Source organism: Heteronotia binoei, chromosome 10, assembly GCF_032191835.1.
Source record: "Heteronotia binoei isolate CCM8104 ecotype False Entrance Well chromosome 10, APGP_CSIRO_Hbin_v1, whole genome shotgun sequence".
NCBI classification, from domain to species: Eukaryota; Metazoa; Chordata; class Lepidosauria; order Squamata; family Gekkonidae; genus Heteronotia; species Heteronotia binoei.
Window position 1 is genome coordinate 54,326,143 of NC_083232.1, and position 22,731 is coordinate 54,348,873.

Sequence of the window (22,731 nt, forward strand, 5' to 3'; positions counted from 1 at the left end):
AAATAGGAACTTCGATTCGGGTGCATGGATCTTGTAGAGGGCTTCCACCCTTTTGGAGGTTGGCGGTACCGATGCCGGTTTGTCCCATGCTTCCTTGAGGGTTTCAAGATGGACGGGAAGCATGGGAAGGGAGGAGCTCGACGGAAGGTCTGCGTGCACTAAGTCGTATACGACATCCGAGACTCTGGGTGTGTCGGTATTAAGTTTAAGGTTTAGTGAGTTTGCCATATTCGAGATGAGGTCGAGGTAAGATCTGGGACCCTCTGATGGTGATAAGTCCGCTGGTTTGGCTATATCGGAGGCCGGGGACTGTAGGTCTGAAGCCGAGGAGTGATCGGAGTCGGAGAGTTCCGCTTCGGAGTCGTCATCGGTTCCGTGTTGCGGTTCAGTCTGGGGCTCCAGGGGTGGAGGCTGTTTAGTGGGAGCAGCGTGTGCGGACCTGGCTGGTGATGGAAATTTCGGCTCGAAGCTGAGGCGAGCGTGTTCGTCATGGTACCGAGGAGGTCTTTCGTAGTCGAGGTGGTGCCTGCGCGGGGACACATCGCGGTATCGAATCCGGTCAGGCCTGTCGGTGCAGTCTCGGTACCGAGGAGAGTCATGATAGCTGCGGTAGTGGCGGCCTCTCGGGTCCGAGTGGTGTGCGGCGAAGGAAGGAGATCGTCGGTGGCTCCTTCGGTCCCGGGGAGATGGTGACCTGGACCTCGACGGGGAGTAGTAATAGTATCTCTCTCTGCGGCGACTATGAGACCGTTGGCGGCTGCGAGACCTTGGTGAGGGAAGCCGGGGTGGAATAACCCTCGGGGTTGAGGGCTCTCTGTTTAGAGAATGGGCCTCTAGTGGTTGCTGTGAGACATCTTGGAAGGCACGGGAGTCGAGCGTATGATGGCGTTGGCTCCTGACGGATGCGGGAGAGTCGACGTCGAGTATCTGGTCGGGCGGAGAGTTCGGTATCGACGGAGACTTGGAGGAGATACGCACGATCTCTAATGGTGTGATAGTCGGAGTCGACTTCGACGTTGGTGTCTTCGGGATCGAGCTGGAACTCGTGGTCGGGTTCGATGTCGTAGGTCTTGCTGCGCTCGAGCTCGTGGTCGGGTTCGAACTCGTGGGTTGCGCAGATTGGTCTTAGGACCTATGTCCTGTCTTAGGCTTCTTTGTGGCCGCATTGCTCGTCGGGTCCGTGTGGGCGGAATCGGAGCGGCGGCGCTTTTTGGTGTCATCCGATTTCTTGGTGTGCTTGCCGGACTTCGGCTTGCAGGGACCTTGAGCCACGGAAGCTGCCGGCTGCGCCATTCCCGCGCGAGGTGGGGAAGATGGCGAGAGCTGTTGTTGTGCGCCATGCGGCATAGTTGGTCGGAGGGAGGACTCCATAAGATGGCTCCTAAGCCTCACGGCACGGTTTTTGCGGGCCTGTTTGCCAAATTGGCTGCAGTGCTCACAGGAGTCCGTACGATGGGTCTCCCCGAGGCAGAAAAGGCAGAGGGAGTGACCGTCAGACGATGGGATCTTGGAGGCGCAGCGGATGCAGCGTTTGAAAGTTATTTTGTCCCTTCCTTCCATCCGCCCGGGGGGGGGAGGGGAAAGGTCGGAAAGTAGTAAGGAGGGTTTTTTTTTTTTTAAATACGATACCAGGTGATGAGTAGAGGATGAAGATTGAAGAAAGAGAGGTGCTGGTGAAGATTGCAGTGAAGAAGTTGGAGAATCAACGAGGTAGGTGCGATCCGGTCGGCGGTAAGGAAGAAACTGAGTGGCTAAGCACCTCCCCCTCGTCCAGGCATGCGCAGATGATGCCTCCTCCCCAGGACGAGAGGGAGGCGCGCCAGAACTATGATCAAGATTGCTTTGAACTCTCCGAGGTCAGGGCCAATCCTGCGGAATACCCATATGTGTGACTGCACAGAGACCACGAAGAAGATCATTCCGAGTCCGGTACAAGGTGTTGGTCATTACCTTTAAAGCCCTATATGGCCTAGGACCTGCCTACCTTAGGGACCGTCTCTCCCCACACGTTCCCCAGAGAGTACTATGATCAGGTTCACAAAACCTGTTAGTAATCCCCGGGCCAAAGGAGGCCCGTCTGAAATCCACCAGGGATCGGGCCTTCTCGGTAACGGCGCCTTACTGGTGGAACCAGCTGCCGGAAGAGGTGAGGGCCCTGCGGGACCTAGGGCAGTTCCGCAGGGCCTGTAAGACAGCCCTCTTCCGGCAGGCCTACAACAACTAACTGACACTGAGAAATTTTTAGATGGAACTAAAATGCATTTAATAGACCGCTGGTTTTTATGTTTTTTATGTCTTATTAATTTATTGTTTTAATCTTATGTAAATGTTTTTTAAGCTAAATTTATGTAAGTTTATTATGTTGTAAGCCGCCCTGAGCCACTTCGGTGGGAAGGGCGGGATATAAGTCAAAATATAAATAAATAAATTGTTTCAAGAAATATTCTTATAAACAGTTCGCTTCAGGTATCAGAGCCAGAAAAATGGGAGAAAAATCCCCCAAACAAAAGTATGCTAAAATTGGAAAAGCAGCATGGTTTAGCTCACCTCAGCTGTTTACTCCATTTTCTGGGGGAAAAATAACGTAGTCTTCATGAAGACACGGACCTTAGTTTTAGTTTAATTAGTCATGTGGGATAAGGAAGGGAGGGATGATTAGTGTGTGTTGGTAAGCGATAGAAGGCATGCATTATATATATTTTACTGTCTTCTTTCATTTTAAAAAACAGTTTGTTATGGCTGCCTTGTAAAATTACCAGTTTGCTTTTATATGTGTACTTGTATTTTCCATCTTTTGCTTTTCCATGTTACTAATTAATTTAATTTGTATTTATTTATCCACTTATAATGTCTAATAAAAGAGGCTGCCTTTTTGAGGATTCACCCATGCCCATCAAGAATGCTTCTTGCCATGAGCACATCCAATTTGGTCAAGCCTGTTGTAACTATGATTATTTGTTTTGTTTAGTTGACTTGCTTGCTAATCTGTTGTGTTATGTCTGTAACTGTGCACAAGTAATTTTCCACCCTGGAAATGTGGTACGACTAGTCGGAGAAGATCAACCACCCAGAGATTTTTCACTTTTGAGAGTTACCTGCTTCAGCTTGCACTGATAACAGAGGAGGGATGCTTTCACTGGTAGAAAAAAAAAAGGCACTTTGAGTTTAAGCTTGTAACAGTCTGGGCCCAAGGTTATATCTGGATGCCTGCACCTGGGGGCTCAGTTTCACCAAGACTCAGTCTTGGAACTATAACATCTTCATTTAATGAATAAACCTTATTTGATTACATCATAGAGGTGATCACTGACGGGGATTGTGCAGCACTTGACAATACCATCCCTCAAACAAAGTAAACTTGAAGATTTTTTAAAATGTAATATTAAGACTAATAATAGGTTTCAAGTTCTGCAAGGGAGTACTGAGAGTATTAAGGACCCCAATTTATGTAAGAGGAAGGCAATCTGGCAGGATTGGTTGCATTCACATGGCTTCCCCATCCCTCCGAGATTAAAGTTCCAACTGTTACCTCTCTGTTACCTCTAAGGATTTTTCCTCCGGTCTAGGGCAAAATAGAAAAGTTAATCTGTTATTGACTTCTGATGTCCAGCCAACAGGTTTTGTTTAAGGCAAGGTTTAGCCTTTAAGAAATGTTTGCAATTTCCACTGTCCATGAAAGAAAAAGATCTAGATGCAGTTGATGATAGCTTTCTAAAGTCATTTGGACATCTTCCAGTTTTATAGCAATCAACTATCATTGTTTTGTACGCAACAGCTTCAAGATATATTAATTAAAATTAGACAAATATAAACCATGGAAGTGCATCTAATGCATTAAAACAAAAACAACTTGGTGAAAGTAAAGGAAGCTTGTAAGACTTGTGACCACCCAAAATAAGAAAGACCCTAATAAGAGAAGGAATTATTCCCTACTTAGAGAATAAACTCCCGAGAGATACCTCCCAACATATGACTATTGATCTTCAGCCTCTATTCCCCTTGAACCAATAATCAAAATATGGTGTAAGAATAGTAGTGCTGTAACAGCTATCCCAGGTATTGAACAATGTGAGAACTTATGATCGCTCAAAGCAAATCAGTACAAAATACTGAGATGGAACATAGCCAGTTGGAATAATAGAAGTCAGATGCCACGTTATTTCATTTCTAACCCAAAACGATATTATTTTACTTCAAGAAACATGGCCTTTAAATGAAGTTGCTGTTCCTTAAGGAACAGGGGAGGGTCTATCTTTGCTATAGAAGCAAACGGATTGCTGTTTACTCTCAATCAAGATACTTATTACTCAGTACGGATGAAGACTATTGACACTATTTTATTTATGTTCTGAGATTTCTATTTCCCCCCACCCCCAAAAGCAGGCTCAGGGCAGGTCACAACAGGTAGATAAAACAGTACATACAATTTAAAATCTGAAAACCTATTGGCATGACACATGATAGCAAGCTAAAATGAGCAAGGTTCCCTGATGCAAGCTGTAGATATGCCCAAAGGCCAGTGCATTGGGAGGACTTGGGCAAAGCAACAATGAAGTGGAGCAACTTAACAAAGTGCATAATGCAAAACAAGCTAAGGTGGATTAGGGCAGGGGAGGCTGATGTAATTTGATATCCATGGCTTCAACCAAAGGCCTGGTGGACCACTGTGCATCTTACAGACCTTGTGGAACTGTAAAGTCCCAAAGGGCTCTGATCTCACTATGGAGATTTTTCCACCAGGCTGGAGCCAGAGGCAAAAATGCTCTGGCCCTGGTTGAGGCCAAACTAGATTTCAGCACCTGGGCCTTACATTAAAAGAAATTCTCCAGCTGGGTAAGGCAGAAACCCTCAATATTGTAAAGCACCATCTTGCCAAGCTCAATTATGATAACACAGTAATTCTTTAGTATTTTACCACCTCAGTCCTCGCCATCCTATAAAAGGTATTTAATGGTTTCTCATTACGCCAGGGCATTTGCTCTAGCTCATCTTAACACTAACCCTTCTGAAGTATTGTGTGAGAGGTTTCATAAAATTCCATATTCAAATTGTCTTTGTCCTTGTGGCCTGGGTAAAATAGATATTTTATCTAACAGAACTCTAGAATGTTCCTTGTATAGTGTTTTTAGGAGTTGATGGACAGCCAGTTTGGTGTAGTGGTTAAGTGTGCGGACTCTTATCTGGGAGAACCGGGTTTGATTCCCCACTCCTCCACTTGCACCTGCTAGCATGGTCTTGGGTCTGTCATTGCTCTGGCAGAGGTTGTCCTTGAAAGGGCAGCTGCTGTGAGAGCCCTCTCCAGCCCCACCCACCTCACAGGGTGTCTGTTGTAGGGGAGGAAGGTAAAGGAGATTGTGAGCCGCTCTTCAGCTCTTCGGAGTAGAGGGCAGAATATAAATCCATTATCATCATCTTCTTACCTATTCTATCACATTTATACAGTAATTCTCAAAAGGATGTTATTCTCTATCTGATGCCAGACAGGAATCTAAATATAATCTTATTGGTTGCTAGATTTGTATCAAATTTTCCTTCACAAACTAATTCAGTACTCTTTTATCATTACCTAAGACTGATATAGGGAGTGGAATGGAATGGAGAGGAAACTAGACTGTTCTTGTTTTCTCTGACATACTCCAGGTAGTAGCTATCTACAGGTAGTAGCTGTCCCTAATGCTACCAGAGCAATGTGGTAACATAACAATAAGGCTTTAGTGTAAAAAGATGCATCACCAAGAAAGCTTAATGACCAAACAACCAATAGCTTTAACTTTTAAAAACTAGCTTTTAATTCAAGATATTGAAACAAAAAGTAGGCAGTTAACTAGTTTCAGCACAAGTACTTGTTAATATTTAAGATTTTTAAGCTTCATTCCCAACAAAACTGTGAAACAGAATAATTTCTGTTAATGTGAATGATTTGCACCTTACTCCCAGACAGAGAAATTATTGTTTAAGATGTAAATACAAACCAAATTGTAAATTCCTAGGAGAAGTGCTTCTATGCAGCCACTGCTTTGTAGATCTTTGCTTGCAGAAACAGCAAGATAGCACCATATCAATTCTGGAAGAAACTGCAATGTGAATTGTAGAAGTAGTTCCTCACCACTACGATAGAACTCAAACAGCTGATGACAGACTGGCTCCAGCAACTGAAACAAAAGCAACTATTAAATAGTTGTGTCAACAATGTCACGTCAAAATGTGTTTTCCTACTACAGAAGAGGTAGCATTTTCCATTTTTCAGATGAAATTAAATGTCTGATAAGTAGTCTCCTGCATTTAGTGTACCTAAAATTCTCCTAGATCTTACTAAGTCTCACTTTCCCCCAGTAATAAAGATAGGCAAGTTTTTGAATTCTGTTTAATGTGTAACTGAGAAGGACAGGCATAATAATGGTAATGCTAATAATATGAAGGAGGGTCATGGAAGACAGGTCACTAGAGCAAGGAGAAAAGAGGGGCATAAGAGGGAATAATAAAATAATTTCACCAGCAACATTCAACAGAGTTAGGCAAGTTCAAAAATTACTAACCAGGTAAAATAAATGTAAGAGATCTATCACAGATTATTAATTATTAATTAATTTTAATACAATTTGTAAATGGATTTATGTCGATTTTATAATTATAAATGTAAGTACTATGTATAATTTTATAATTTTATTGTATTGTATTCATATCTTGTGAGCCGCCCTGAGCCTGCCCTTGCAGGGAGGGCGGGATACAAATAAAAAGTACTATTATTATTATTATTATTACTACAGATTGCAGTTAGTCTTTATTCAGTCAACTGATTTTTTTTCTTGCCTCCAGTCAACTGACTTTCCACTGCCTCTCTGACTTTTACTGCCCCATCAGGTGGCCAAAACGTACATAGTTAACAGGAGGAGATTACAGCCCTGCCTTATGAGGACCGTTAGACAAATATCCTATTTTTATTAAAAACTCCAATAAAACAAGTAGAGAAGGACAAATACAAAGGAAAACACTACTGAACTTTCCAGAACTCAGAAAGACAAAAAACCTGTATACCCATTTCAAAGCAGGCTGGTGAGCAGAGAAGACTATTACCCTTTCAAACAAAAGAGCTCCAGTCTAATTTGTAGGTTTTGCCCCATGAACACCCAAGTAGAGGCTGTAAGCTGAGAGGAAGGATAATTTAACATTAAATTTCCAGTATCCAGGTCTACAGTTGGAATATGTATTGCGCTCCCCATGGAAGGGCACTGAAGCAGAATACTCTGAAGGGAAAACCCACTTTTTGTGTTCTGCATACTTCCCCCATCAAGCTGTTCAAAGCCTCACTCCTTTTTCATTTTGCTGCTTTATAAAAATTGAACAATTTATTTTCAAAACATGCTGAACCCCAATGTAGTTCTATACATATTTACCTACCTCACTCTGTGGATCCTGAATAACTTTGTACAAAGATGAAACCAGAGAACTCTTGTTTTTCAGATTTTTAGCATAGCTTGGTATGGATGCTTCTGGTGCTGTCTAACAGAAACATTTTACACACACATTAATCCATATATAAATGTACTAAACAGCGTGAGTTCCCTTTCTACAGAAAATGCATTAATCCTAGAAGTACTGAGATCTACTGACACAGAAAAATAAACCTTAGAAAAATGGCTCAAATTTAAGAGCATACTTAGGACCCTGAAAATGCTATTTCGCTGTACATAGTTACTATATCAAAGGTAGATGGAAAGAACTTCTTTATAATACTAATTATTATTATTGGTCAAAATAGACCAAATTTATATAATTTATAAAATACACATTACAGGATACCAAACTAATTACTACATTAAACTGTTTTAAAAATAAGGTTTTTATATTTTTACTGAAATCATGTTGATTCAAAACAACGCTAAAATTATTCTGCTCCTTGTTTAATTCTTGTGCCTTGGGGAAAAATGAATCAAGATTAAAGGATTGGATATTTCTATATAGACTTATTTGGACATCCATCCATCTTCAAGTCATACTTTTCTCAACCTAGGCTGCAGCAAAGAGGCTGCAATTCAACAGTAGTGCACCTGCTTGGCATGCAAAAGGGTCAAATTAGAATTTCTAGCATCTCCACTTAAAAGGATTGGGTAGAAGGTGATATGAAAGACCTTTACTGGAGAACCACTCATAGCCTGAGAGTAGATAATATTCACCTTGATGGACCAATGTTCTGATTCAGTATAAGGCAACTTCATGTATTCATGTGTGTACAGTAGAGTGGATAACTGAAATTAACCCCAGCCTACTTTGAAACCCTCATTCTGTGGCATGCTGCTTTCCACCAATTTAAATCTCTAGATGCTACCTTGGGTGCCTCTGTGCTGCCTTGGCAAAACTTCACCACTAACATCTTGCTCATCATTGACTGACTACAATACATGGGACGGTAATGGGCAAGAAAGGAACACGTACCGCATAGTGTATATAAATCAAAAATAATAAATAGCAATACTACCAGTAAAGTCAGTCTTAGGTGCCCTCCCCCACCCAGGGTGGCTACTTCCTAATGAAAGGAAAGGAATTTTTATCTACTCTTCATCATCTATACATGCCCTTATTTTATCCTGCCAGTAAAATGTTCTTTATGAAAACACCACTTCTAGCTTATTCAATCAACATACAGAGATACAAAGGTAGGAAAGCAAAAATAAAAGCCTGGGAAAATTGAAAGTGTCTTTATTTTCCACCTAAATGACAGAACAGAAGGCTCCAAGTGGACTTAAAGGACATTGCATAAACATGGAACCGCTAAAGAAAAGCTCTGTGTCCAGTCATCACTAGGGATGGGCATGAACTTAATTATGAACCAGGTTTCTTCATGAACCAGGTCAGTTTGTGGTTAGCAATCCACCCATGAACCGTCATGGGTTTTGTGGCCATTTGTTTGGTTCGTGGCCCCCCCTTCCCTCTCCAGAGTCACTTCACCTTAGTGGCACACCTCCACAACTGCACTCCTGGAAGAGTGCACTGCTGCATGACTTGGGGAGGAAGGCATTTAAAAATCAAATTACAGGAGAGGCATTTAAAAATCTCCCCTTTCCTCTCTGGAGGTGGCATGCCTCCACAAAGGAAGGGAAGGCAATTCATTCTGGAAGCATGCTACCATTGTGATGCAACTTGGGGAGAGAGAGGGAGTCGTTTAAAAATGCATTCCCTTCACAAACACCATAAACCCAAACAAGCTCAAGAAATGGGGAACTTCATGGAAGTTCATGAACCATGGTTCATGAGACTTCACAAACCTCCATTTTCCTGGTTCATGCCCATACCTAGTTATTACCCACTTCGCCTCTGTAAGCAGGGGAAGAGAAAATAGGATTTAAGATGAAGATCTTAACTGGCAGCTGGACAGTATAGGAGAAGGCAGTCCTTCAAGTACCCTAGTCCAAAGTTCTGTTGGGCTTTAAAAGTAAGGATCAGTTCTTAGATATTTAGTAATTAAATTAAAATATTTATGCTCAACCTTTCCTTGAGAGCATACTAGGTAGTGATGCTACTTATTTATTTCATTTATACCCTTTCTCCCCAATAGAGACTCAAAGCAGCTTTCACAGTTCTCTCCCATTTTATTTCAACAACTCTGCGAGGTACATTAGGCTGGGCATATGTGACCAGCTCAAGGTCATCCAGCAAGCTTCCGTGACAAGAGTGGGGATTTAAGCCTGGGTCTCCCATATCATAGTCTAACCCCTACACCACACTGAGAGTTGCCTGCTCATGAAGACATGGCTGCTGCAGGTTTACCCAGCCTAAGGTCCCCACAATAAGGTCTGCACAAGCTCTGCAATCACAACATTTTGATCTAAGGAATGAATAATTATGGATATGGATGCAATCAGTTCTGCCGAATATCCATATCCTGATAAACATCAACAAAAAGGATCACAGGATTCGACTTGTCATGTAAAGTACGGAAGACTGCTAACAGCATTCGAACAGGCTTCAGCAGATGCACAGACATATTGGGCGTTTTCGCACTGACCTTAATCGGCAGCGACGTCCCTCTTCACCGTGCAGGATCTGCGCGGATTTCGCACCAATTGCTGCGGAGCATCCGGAAGAGCCGCAAAGTCCCGCGGCTTTTGCTGCGCAAATGGAAACCACCAAAAACCAGTTTCCATTTGCGCCGCAAAAGCCACGGGACTTTGCGGCTCTTCCGGGTGCTCCGCAACAATTGGTGCGAAATCCGCGCAGTTCCTGAGTATGTGGAATCAGCAGCATATCAGCAGTGGTCCCCTACATACATAGTTATCCGTCTATCTGAAAATCTCAATAACGGCACCTTATTGGTGGAACCAGCTGCCGGAAGAGGTGCGGGCCCTGCGGGATCTAGGGCAATTCCGCAGGGCCTGTAAGACAGTCCTCTTCCGGCAGGCCTATGATATTAGCTGACAATGTAAAACATCTTGGATGGAACAAAATGTATCTATAGGCCGCCGGTTTTATTTTATTCTATCTTGTTTCTTACTAATTTATGGTTTAATTGTATTTTTAAATGTTTTAAACTGAAGTTGTTTTAATTATTATGTTGTAAGCCGCCCTGAGACACTTAGGTGAGAAGGGCAGGGTATAAATCTTAATATAAATAAATAAATAAATAAATAAATAAATAAATAAATAAAAAGAGAACCCCGAAGAGACTAGAAATCCTTATTATACCCACCCCCTTTACTCAGTAGTCGTGAGGTAAAACCAGAAGGAAGAAACAAAGGCTGCAAGAGGGGCTGGGGTCGCCACACGTCGCCCTAAGTCACCTTGAGTGGTGCAGGGCGGTCATAGATGGCCTATTACCTGGAGCCCCTCCACACTAGTTCCCAATGCACCAAAAAGATAGCTATTATAACTGCCATTATCGGATCTAAGTAGAACTTTCAGGTTCATAGGCTGTATACCTCTGAATACCTCTTCTTTAAGGCTGGTGCATATTGGTCAATTTATAAGACGTAATTGTTGTATTGTAATGTTACCACTGAGGAAGGCCAAGGGACTGAAACATGTCTGGTCAAGGTCAATTATGACCATTTCTGGTTATCATTGTACACTATGAATTTTAATTGTTGTGACCCACCCTGAGCCAGTTTGCAGAAAGGCAAGATATAATAGAATAAATAAAACTGAGGCTATCATGAGGAGCATTATTTTCATTTACATTGTAATAAATACATGTATATTTTGTATATGTGTTAATATTTATTAATTTTAAATTTGACTAACAGAATTATTGGGCCTACATATTCAATATCTTCTTAACCTTTAGGTTAATTCAATTTAGTTTAAGGTCCATCACACACTTTTTACATTTTCATTCGTCGTATTTTCATTTGCTCATCATATACTGTTTCAATTAAGCATATTGAGAGGGGTTGTTTTCACCCTTAGCTACTGCTACCTAGCAAAGTGCTAATAAGAGGTTTAGGAACAAATGAAAAAGAGTTGGGGCTTAATTCAGTTTAAGAAGAACTACTACAGAAAAGGATGTGCTATTCTAAGTAATTCTTAAATGATTCTTAAACACTAACAGAAATATTCCTGTGTTGCTGCCTTACCAGCAGCTATTGAACTTGGCAGGAAAGTAAAAATTCAGGGTGTGCACAAAAAAAATGTATTTTTTTTGTTTGGATAAACCAAGTCTGAAAAATATTTATTGCCAATATTCTCAAATTCCAATTTCCATATACAGAGATTTGGGAATTATCAGTATCACTGAATTTATTTTGCTTAATTATACCCTATCCCCATAGGGCATAATAATTACCCCCTCTGAAGTCATGCAGCGGGGTGGGGGTGGCAAGCTCCTAACACTGAAGGGAAAGCAAAGTGGCTTCCCTTCGATGAAGAGAGCATGCCACCTGAGTGGCGTGACTCCAGAGACTAAGGGGGTTTAAAGTTTAAATCCTCCCCTCCTCCAGAGCTGCACTGTAGAGGTGGCACACATCCTCCCTTCATTTGCCTTCCCTTCAATGATAGCTTACCACCATCCCCCACAACTTTTGTTGTTCAGTCGCACAGTCGAGTCCGACTCTTTGCAACCCCATGGACGAAGTCACGCCAGGTCCTCCTGTCTTCCACCATCCTCCAAAGTCTCCGAAGTCCCCACAACTTTGCAGGGTGGTAAATACCTCCACAATCTTTTCTACCTTCTCCAGCTGGCCTGCAGCTATGGGCCAGCTGGAAAAAGGAGAAAAGATCAGGGAGACATTCAAACATGTCTCCTCTCCCCTTCTTAGTCATACAGTAAAATGGAGAGACTGTCCCAGGGCCTGGCTGGAGAAGAGAGGAGATGGAATTTAAGTGCCTCCCACAGGCTGGATGGGGAAGGGAATGGGAGGCAGAGCAGGTCAGTTTTAATCCCCTCCACTTCCAAGTGGAGGGGAGTGAAACTGACCCGCTCTCTCTCCCCTGTGTGTCTCTAGCCAGCCCGCCAGCCAGCCAACTGGGAAAATGATGCATTTGGGACTGCCATTTAGAAGCCGAATAGATTCAATTTCTATATGGTGATCTTTTGGGTGTGCCAAATCAGATCAAAGAAACTGACTTCGCTTCTGGGGAGCCCGAATAATACCATATAAGCATTATACAGAGAGTTTTTTGCCTCAGCCAAGCTGAATGCACATCCCTAACAAAAATACCACTCTTCCGCCCATACCAAATTAATGCAAGTACAATATGGAGAGGGGTTAAGCTCTAATCTTTTATACAGAAGTACTTATTGATAAAGCCACACAAAAGCTGAATAGAATGAATTAATTATATTTATTTATTTAAGCACTATACTTCACCTTTCCTCTTGGCGCCACACATTTTGATATACAGAATATTGCTTTTAAATAGATACTTCCATTTCACTTTTAAATTTTATGGTAACAATCTCACTAGAAGATTATGACTGAACAGAAGTTACTCCAGAGTTCCAAACCTATTTAAGTCTCAAATATTTAATTAAAACAAATGTTCAGCGTTTTATTTTAGCTTATTTAAAATATCTGTATCCCACTCTTCCATCTAGCAGGCTTCCTAGAGCTGCTTTTAAAAAAAAAGCAGAGGTTTTGTAAAAAAACCCATTACATTAAAAAGCTTAATGCAGAAAGGAGGTGCCTGGATCAAAAACACGAACAAGAAATGACAGGCCACAAGGAGCAGAAGAGGAACAGAAGAGGAAGTTTCCATACAGTGAAAACTGACAAAGCAGCAAGCTTAAGCTTGTTGTCTTAATATCATGGCAGATCACCAGTAGCAAAAGGCCATGACCAATAACCCTTGGCAGAGAATTCCATAAAAGTGGCAGAACACAAGAGTTACCCATTACACTTCAACAATCTGGAATATGCACTGAAGGGCCTCAATAACACAGTGCTTAAATAGGGATGTATTGAACGAAGATAATCCTTGACAAACCCTGGTCCCAAATCATTTTGGGCTTTAAAGGTCAGAATCAGTACTTACTTGTAATCAGAAGATAACTGGAAGTCAATGCAGCTGAAATACTCCAGACAGCCCCAACCTGACCAACTTCCTGGCATCAGTATTCTAGACCAACTACAAGTCCCATGTTCAGTGGGCACAGTATTCCAACATCAAATCTAGATAACCATTAGGCATACTTGCCTATGGCCATATCACTTTTATGTAAGAAAGGACACAATATTTACAGCAGCCAAAGCTATTGCTATTCTTGGTCATACACATTCGTCCTAAACTGCAAATCTTATAAGAAACGGAATGCTACTTCATCCAACCAACACAGGTAATACACCCAGATCAATTTGCAACCAACAATTTCTCATATCTAGATTAAGCTTTATTTGTTCACCCCATCAGTGATCTCAGACTCTGGTTCAGGACGTTGTTTGCCCCCATCCCCAGACCTGATGGAAATAAGAACCAGAACCAAGCATTGTTACTGTGTTGACAGTATTCCTGCCCAGATCTCCCAACAACTTTTCCATTGGTATTGTGTATATTTTATAAATAGCCTTGCTTATAAAAATAAAATGGATCCTCATGTTACTCTGCTTAGCAAGAGACAATAGTGTAGAACAATAAACCAGCAGCACCTATTTTCTGAGATCTATCCTCCAGAAAGCACTGGAACCACCACAAAACTGTGCTTCTCAGATCCCACCTAGCCAGCCAGTTCAGAGGAATTCCATTGTCAACAATACTTGACAAAAAGACCCAGCAGAGATGTATTTTCCTGTTTATCTCCCATACAGATAATCCACCAGGGTGATCAAGACTTTTTGAAAATCAATTAAAAAAATCAAGTGAATTTTATCCTTTACAACCTGTTTCCTGCTTCAAGTTTTGACCCAAATGCATCTCAATGCAGTTACAATACTAGTTCAAGCAGAATGGAAATAAATATTGTGTGCTATTTAAAAAAAATCACTAGCATTCCTATTTAAAGCAATACTGAAAATTACCTTGAATTCTGATAGCCATTCTTCTACAATCCCTGTGTCCACAGCCAACATCTTCCAACATTTGTTCTGAAGTTTTCAACCTTTAAATTTATAGAAAAAAGCAAGTACTTATTTTGAAATATATTTGTTCTCTGCAAAAAAAACCCTGAATGCACGAGAAAGTAGGTATCTACATGAACAGCAAGTCCTCTATTTCTATTGCTGTGTATAACAATAAATGCAAATCTTCTTGTTTAAAATGGTGCATTAAAACTGCACCATACATTTTAACTCTGGTAGTTAACATTTTATTTATATCTTGGTGTATCATATGAAATAATGCATACAAATACATAAGAAAAAGAATAAGGAACGGCGCCTTACTGGTGGAACCAGCTGCCGGAAGAGGTGAGGGCCCTGCGGGACCTAGGGCAGTTCCGCAGGGCCTGCAAGACAGTCCTCTTCCGGCTGGCCTACAACAACTAATTATCACTGAGAATTTTTGGATGGAGCTAGAATGCACTTTGACAGACCGCTGGTTTTTTATGTCCTATGTTTTATTAATTTATTGTTTTAACTGTTATTATGTAATTGTTTTTAAGCCAAACCTATGTAAGTTTTATGTGTTGTGAGCCGCCCTGAGCCACTTCGGTGGGAAGGGCGGGATATAAATCGAAATATAAATATAAATAAATAAATAAAGCAGCATAAAGACACAATTGGATACTACTGGATAATTAAGGACAAGCAAGTACCTAATGCCCAACATAATCATATTTTCCATGAACCTAAGACATCTATTTCTTTTAGAATATTTGTATCCTACAACTCCCAAACGAAGTTCCTGAGCCATCTTATAATGTAGTAAAAGTATACTAAAATGATAAATAAAAATAAAATATATTTAATTTAGAACACAGCCCCAGAATACAGCTCAAAAAGTCAAAAAAAATTGTGTGTGTGTATGCACAGGAATTTTTCTATAGACCTGTGGGACTCCTCAACTTTGCAGAAAAAGTCCCCAAAGTAAAAATTGGGCAGGTGTAAAATTCCAAGAACAGAAAATGCCAATTGAGATTTTGCAAAATCACACAATTAGCATTGAGTTAGCACTGAGGGTTGCCTAGCAATCAAGATACTGGAGGCTGAGTAAGCTCAGTACTACAGAATGCTGAAGACAAAATGGGGAGGAGGAGAAAACAGAAAAGCTTAGGAAGATAGGAAAATGGAAGGAGAGAACAGACATAGTGTTGGACTGGATGGGCCATTGGCCTGATCCAACACGGCTTTTCTTATGTTCTTATGTTTGGGAAGGCAGAAAAGGCAGCTTGGGAACTTGGAGGTTGGATTTCCCTCCCCTGTGAGTCTCAAACAGGCTCCAAGTGTGTTTAAATACAAATTCACAATACAAACAGATCAAGGGGGGGGGGGAATAACAAAGGGAAAAAAAGCCATAGGAAGAGTAAAAAGCAAGATCTGCAAAAACAGGAATCCAGTTCATAAACACATGCAGACACCGATACCACAATTTGGCACCTGCCTGGAATTCAAGAGTAAGAACCTGATGATTGAATGAAAGAAGAGCAAGCAACCACCCACTTCACTTCTGAAGGGCTTTTGAAGATAATCTCAACCATTTGAGAAATGTAAACTATGTAAACAACAGAGGCAGTCTTGGTAAACTATTCCCAGATGTACAATAAAAAAAGCAGCATTCTGAACAGTTAATCATAGCAAGGTCTCATACTTCTGCTACTCCAAGGAGCCCTTACTCCAATCCCAGAACATAGATTCTATTACTAGGGGCCATCATTCCACTCTAAGATCTGTCACTCAAATTTCAAAACATTGATTCCCTTCCTGGGGACTGTCATTACAATCTGATGGCTGTCATTCCAGCCCCAGAACACTTCTGCTACTCCCAGGGGCTGTCATTCCACTCTGGGGCCTGTCATTTCACTCCCAGAGTAGTACATCTGGGCCCAGAGACCCTAATGGAAAATCCTTTCTGCATTTTTTTTTGGCAACTCTTCTTGTGCTTTAATGATTTCCAACTGAGCCCATGTAAGTCAATTGGCATTCCTGGCCTAGTATTTCCAACTGGCCTTCAATCCTCAACCATCACTTCCAATGGGCAATCTCTTCATTCCTGTTCCACAGATGTTGCCTTGGGTTTCCTTTTCTGCTCTGCTCCCATACACCTCACTTTCTTTCCACTCCACACCTAATAGTTCTCCGAAAAGCACCTTCCCACAGCCCCCTTGCTTGTGGGTCTATAACAGACCCCCCCTAAAATGCAACCCACATGTAACTTGTTGGTCATATGGAGGGACATCCACACTGAAAAGCAATGTCCAATGGCACCTTGTTTGGGAGTCTGTAACTCAGGCCCCTGATGTCCACTGTCTGTTTGGGAGTCTGTAACTCAGGCCTCCCAAAGTCCAGTGGCACCTTGTTTGGAAGTCTGTATCTCTGGCCCTTGAGATCCAATCTTCACTTAACTTGGTGGGCACAGAGTGTCAGCTGGAGATCCCCTGCAATTTTGGAGCCTTTAGGCCCCCCAGGGAGTGTTTTTAATTTGAACTGGTTTGCAAACAGTTCATGAGCCAGTTCAGGAATCGAGCTAGTTTGCAAACCAAACTACAGTTTCCTGGTCTGTGCCTATCCCTAAATTACAGTTATTTAATTCCATTAAAGGGCCAATATTATATGAAATCCAGACCCCGAGGTATTTACAAGTTAGTTCCTTCATTCACTCAAGCAGAGCTTTAAAATGATATTTTTACAAGCATCAGACATTAGAACCCATACACTCTGATTTAGTTAAATTGACTTTATAATCTGAACTCTTAACAAGATGGTCAATTCTTTTTCAGCAATTACATATGAAGCTGTCTTATACTGAATCAGACTCTTGGTTCATCAAAGTCAGTACTATCTACTCAGACTGACAGTGGCTCTCCAGAGGCTCAGGCTGAGGGCTTTCGTATCACCTGTGAGCTGGGTCTTTTAGCTGGAAATCCCAGTACTGAACCTGTGACCTTCTGAGTGCCAAGCAGATACTCAATGGTATAGCATCTGCTCCTACAATTGATTCAATTGGCCTGGTTAAAATGGCATCATTCATATACAGTTTCACAGATCTGTTTAACAAAATGACCCCCAGTTTTTAAGTACTATCACCAATGGTTCTATCATTAAAAACAAACAGAAGATGTGACAATGGGCAACCTTACTGCATTCCTCTACAGAAACAACTATTCTTCATTAAAAACTATTCTAATTGAATGGTCATATGTAAGAAAAATCCATCTTTTAAAATTACCGCCAAGATTAAAGGTTCCAAGACCCTAAACTGGTAATCTTGTTCAATCCCATCAAATGCCTTCTCAGCACTGAGAAATACCAGAATTACTCCTTCCAGATAACTTGCTTGCCTTATATATAATATTCAGAACTCTTACTATTAGATACATACATCTAGCTCTAGCCTAATTCCATCAAATCTTTTTGGTCAGAATGAATATAGTTAACGGTAATTTTATTAAGCCTCTTTCCTATTATTAGAAGACCAGAATGTAAAAAGAAAAATGTGTCTAAGTAGCAACATTACAGCGTAGTCTATTAGAAAGTATGACTCACCCAAAGATCTTTGCCAGAAAATAATACAGTATTATTTAAGGAACCACTGTTTTTTACCATTGTGATGTCAACTTACCGCTTTTACCATTTCACAAGGTCAGGTCCCCAACAATTACAAATCCAACTCCCATATATCCATTGTTAGGTAATCACCCAGCATATTATATTATAGAATGAATTATTTCTGCAGGATAAGCAGGGACACTTAGTAAAAGTAGTCCCCTGTGCAAGCACCGGGTCATTATCGACTCATGGGGTGACATCACATCAGTCATCTACACTTCACCCCCAGCAAGCTGGGTACTCATTTTACCAACCTCAGAAGGATGGAAGGCTGAGTCAATCTTGAGCTGGCTAGCTGAACCCAGCTTCCGCCAGAATTGAACTCAGGTTGTGAGCAGAGCTTGGACTACAGTACTGCAGCTTACCATTCTGCACCATGGGGCTCCCATACTATACTAAATTATACTATACTACATGCTATACGATACTAGATACTGTATACTTTTACTTTAAGTGGAATATTTTAATGCCTTATATTTAAATTCATTTTTCCTGTATTCATAAATAATCTTAACCTAGATCTAGCAGTTTTAGCCATTACATATCAAGACATATGATATCACAGTATATAACTTGAATTGCTTTCTCACTTATTATACATTCCTTATGATTTACTGTTTCCCAAAAGCAGCTGAGTTTAATAACCAGAGCATTTAAACTGGCCCCATCCCATCTTCCTCAATCCTTTATAATTCCAAGCTAACGCAGTCCAGTTTACCATTCACTGAACATGAACACAGTTATTTTTCTCGGATTATCAAATGCCAATAGAACATCAGTCAAAACCCCTAACTGTAACCACCAATAGTAGCTTGCATATGTGGGTTAAGAACAGTCACAGTTCAAACTACTTATTCTTAAATACAATGTATTTTATAGTAACAGAAAACATAGCAAAGTACATTAAAAGTTCTAGAGCTAAAATCTTAAATAGCACTCTGCTTATTTTTCAAGAATTATGCAGTGATGGAAAGTGCCATCAAATCACAGCTGACTAACAGCGTCCCTGTAGGGTTTTCAAGGCAAGCAATGTTCAGGGGCAGTTTGCATTGCCTGCCTGGCTGCCATGATCCTAGAATTCCTTGGAGGTCTCCTATCCAAATACTAGCCAGAGCCAACCCTGCTTAGCTTCTGAGATCTGATGAGACTGAGCTAGCCTGGACTATCCAGGTCAGGGCATTAATTATGTACAAACCACCACAGATACAACATTTATAAAATGCAGAAGCAAACACACATTCAGTGACAGCAGCAGGAAGCTATGAAACATTATGGTTGTAGCCAGGGCTTTTGGGGTAGAAAGCCCAGCAGGAACTCATTTACATATTAGACCACACCCCCTGATACCAAGCCAGCCAGAACTGCGTTCCTGTGCATTCATGCTCAAAAATGCCCTGGTTGTAGCTATCCAAAGAAAGAATACATGCACATTTAAAATATGGTATTTTATTTAGGAAGTCAGCCTTTTACTTTAACGACTGTCAAGAAAAAACACAACAGGCCATACAGTACTTAGGGGAGATGTTCCTAAAAACCTGAATAACTGAACAAAAAATCCTGGGGAATGAAACCCAAAAAAATAAGTCAGCAATGGCTGCAGAAGCATAAAACCCAAGCAAACATTATTTAGCATCCAAGAAAAAGTACAAAAATGTGTATTAAAAAAAAGGTGTAAGTGAACAGGGGACAATGGCTGGACACAAGGAGAAAAAACAGATGAGTGAGGTGGTGGGCTTCTTCAGTAGTGGCTTGGAACTGAAAGCACAGATGCTTCTTAGCTTCATGTCAATCCTGATCAACTGGCCAGTGGGGTCTACGTCAGTAGCTGCAGCTAAAACTGCACCTGCCTGGATGCTAGTTCACAAAAACTTATTAGTGATCACCCACCCAGTGGCTCCACAACATAGGCTCAGAACCTGACAATGGAAGGAAGAATGAGATTTCCCTTTTCCAGGAGCTTGGCTCATTCCCCATGACTGTACTAATTCTATTTGTATGTCTCAGTTACTGTTTTTGCTATACCACGTTGGCCATACCATGTTGATCTTTCCACTGTAAAGTAAACAGTGATAAATACTATAATCATTACAACTGTCAAAGTACAAACACTCAAAACAACAACCTGACCAAACGCTTCATTAGGTTATTGTCTATCCTCCAACATGAATCCAGTTTTTATTCTTCATGAAGTTTTTATGCATCATGTAGAATCTTTAAAACTGTAGGCAATAATCTTCCTTTCAGGTGCCACAAGACTCCTAAGCTTTTACTCTAAACTACATTTTTGTGAAACAGAGTTTAGTTAAGAAGCTATCTTCTGCCACCCTGTCTTGCAGTAAAATTTATTTTTAAAGATTTGTAAGAGTCTTATCTCCAATAATTCATAATTAATAAAACAGCAATTCTACAAATTCAGCACTGGGGCTGTAATGAGGCAGACAGCCATGAAGAAAATGAGTTAGTAAGGAGAGCTGTACTGTTATGAAAAAGGAAATGCAGCCAGAGCTCAATGTCTAAAATAATGAAACATTGTTCATGAGTAGTCAAGATGTAATAAACGTACTAAAACTGAAAACTGGGAGCAGCATGGGGAGGAGGGAACATTTCATCTGTATCCTGAAAAAAATAAGACCAACGTTACTATAACATTATGTAAAAACCATGTTGAATAATATCCAGTATTCAACAAATTAGAAAGGGAAAAACAAAAGGACAAATTAGGAAGTTGATTCATGTTTGCAGAGAGTACAACACAAACTAAAATTCTTTGGGGACTTGCATTTTCCTACAACCATTCTTTCTCAACAGCTAAATATGTTAGCTTCAGAAACCCTGTACAGGCTTAACTCCACAATCCACAACAAATGGATATTGCCAAGCATCCTAGAAAATATATAAAGTATCACACAACTATCATTTAAATATTTACAATTTTGAAAGCAAGCATATAGAACTAAAATCATTCATATGCTTACAAAATAATTAGAAAGCTAGACTTTACTATATTTCAGATACACACAAGCTTGTTTTTATAAAAAAGTTTCCAAAAAGTTGACTCCGGAAAGCAAAAAGCAGAAGTTTGGTGTGGTCATATTCATCATTTTATGCAATATAGCATATATTCTCAAGAGCAAATTTAATTTTCTCCAGGAACCTCATTTGCAAGGTTTCTACATTTCAACATTTATAAAACTAAGAATAACCTTTGTTAGGCGCTGTTCATCAACTGCATCTTCACTGAAAGGTCAGTTGTACACAATGCATATGAGATATGGTTTAGAAATGAAGCAATTGTAAACTAATATGAACATGCGAGTCTATAATACAAATAAGCCCACAATATTTTCTTTCTTAATAGTCTGCTTAGTCACATATACTTGTATTTCTTGTAGGCCTAAAAGTAAAATTTGTAAATCTTCCTTAACATGGAAGAGATTTTGACATGGAAAATTCATGTTATCTAAAAAACAATCTATGCTTTGTTCTCTTCCCTCCAAACTAGGATTCACTCAATGATTTGAATCCTGATTTGGAAAGGAGAAACAAAACAAAAAATATCATTTATAGATCAAACAAGTTTTTAATTTTTTTAACAAGACAAAGGATCCCCCTAAGCTCATTCAGAGAATGACAATTTATTGGTGCCTCTGAACCATGCCATGCTGATTTATAAAGCAATTCTCAAATACAGATTATTGTGAAATACTGAACTGCAGAAAAAAATTAACATATGTTTTTGAAAGCTAAAGTGCATTGTAAAACAAAAAAGTTTCTTCCACAATCTGTCATCAACTGCACTACAATACATCAAATATATACGTAGCTGACTGTAAAATCCACTCATTCTGGAAGCACTCTCTTAGAGTCATGTTTGTACAATATTGATCAAAAAGAATTGATCTTAACTAATATATTAAGGTGTTAGAAAAGAATTAACTGGAACTGGAAAAATAAACTCTACAAATTAGCTGAGCTTTTAGAAATGAAACTGCAAACTTGGCAAACATTTCCAAATTCACAACACCAGTCAAACATAATATGTGTGATGTGTTTTTTATGCATACATGTGGCATCAACAAAATACCTTTTACTTCATATAGTTTCCATATTTGTATTTTTACTCACACAATATACACATTAATTCTAATAGATTAAATACTTAACAACCAATGATCTTGGTCTTGAAATAATTTCAACACAACATGACTGATGTAATACTCTTGTTACTATCAATGGGTGCTATTCATAATATTAAACCCTTGATCAAAACAACTAAAAAAATACTGTAATCAAGTGGTCACTTTCATAAAGTACTAGAAATGTCATTCCCTAATTAAAATTTCCAAGTAACAAAAATGTGGTTACTTTGCTGACAATTTCATTTGAATATATTCCTTTTAAACATCAACTTTAATATATTAACTGAAATGAATTCAAGACAAAAGTCAGGGCTTTTTTTGTAGCAGAAACTTATTTGCATATTAGGCCATACACCCCTGATACAGCCTATCCTCCAAGGGTTTACAAAGCTCTTCTTACAGGTCCTACTGTAAGCTCTTGGATAATTGGCTACATGAGGGGGGGAGTAGCCTAATACGCAAAG

At 40.2% G+C, this 22,731-nt stretch overlaps 1 protein-coding gene across 4 annotated transcripts in view; it reads right to left on the bottom strand.

Moving 5' to 3' along the window:
- Positions 1-22,731, bottom strand: part of HYCC1 (hyccin PI4KA lipid kinase complex subunit 1) — a 69,721-nt gene that overhangs the window by 42,718 nt on the left and 4,272 nt on the right. For all 4 annotated transcript variants that reach the window (XM_060248654.1, XM_060248655.1, XM_060248657.1 and 1 more), the window contains exons 2-4: positions 14,445-14,524; positions 7,399-7,500; positions 5,973-6,152 (exon numbers count right to left, since the gene is read on the bottom strand). In XM_060248654.1, coding sequence (XP_060104637.1) covers positions 5,973-6,152; positions 7,399-7,500; positions 14,445-14,495 — 333 coding nt within the window. In that variant the 5' untranslated portion in view covers positions 14,496-14,524. The remainder of the gene's footprint in view (positions 1-5,972; positions 6,153-7,398; positions 7,501-14,444; positions 14,525-22,731) is intronic.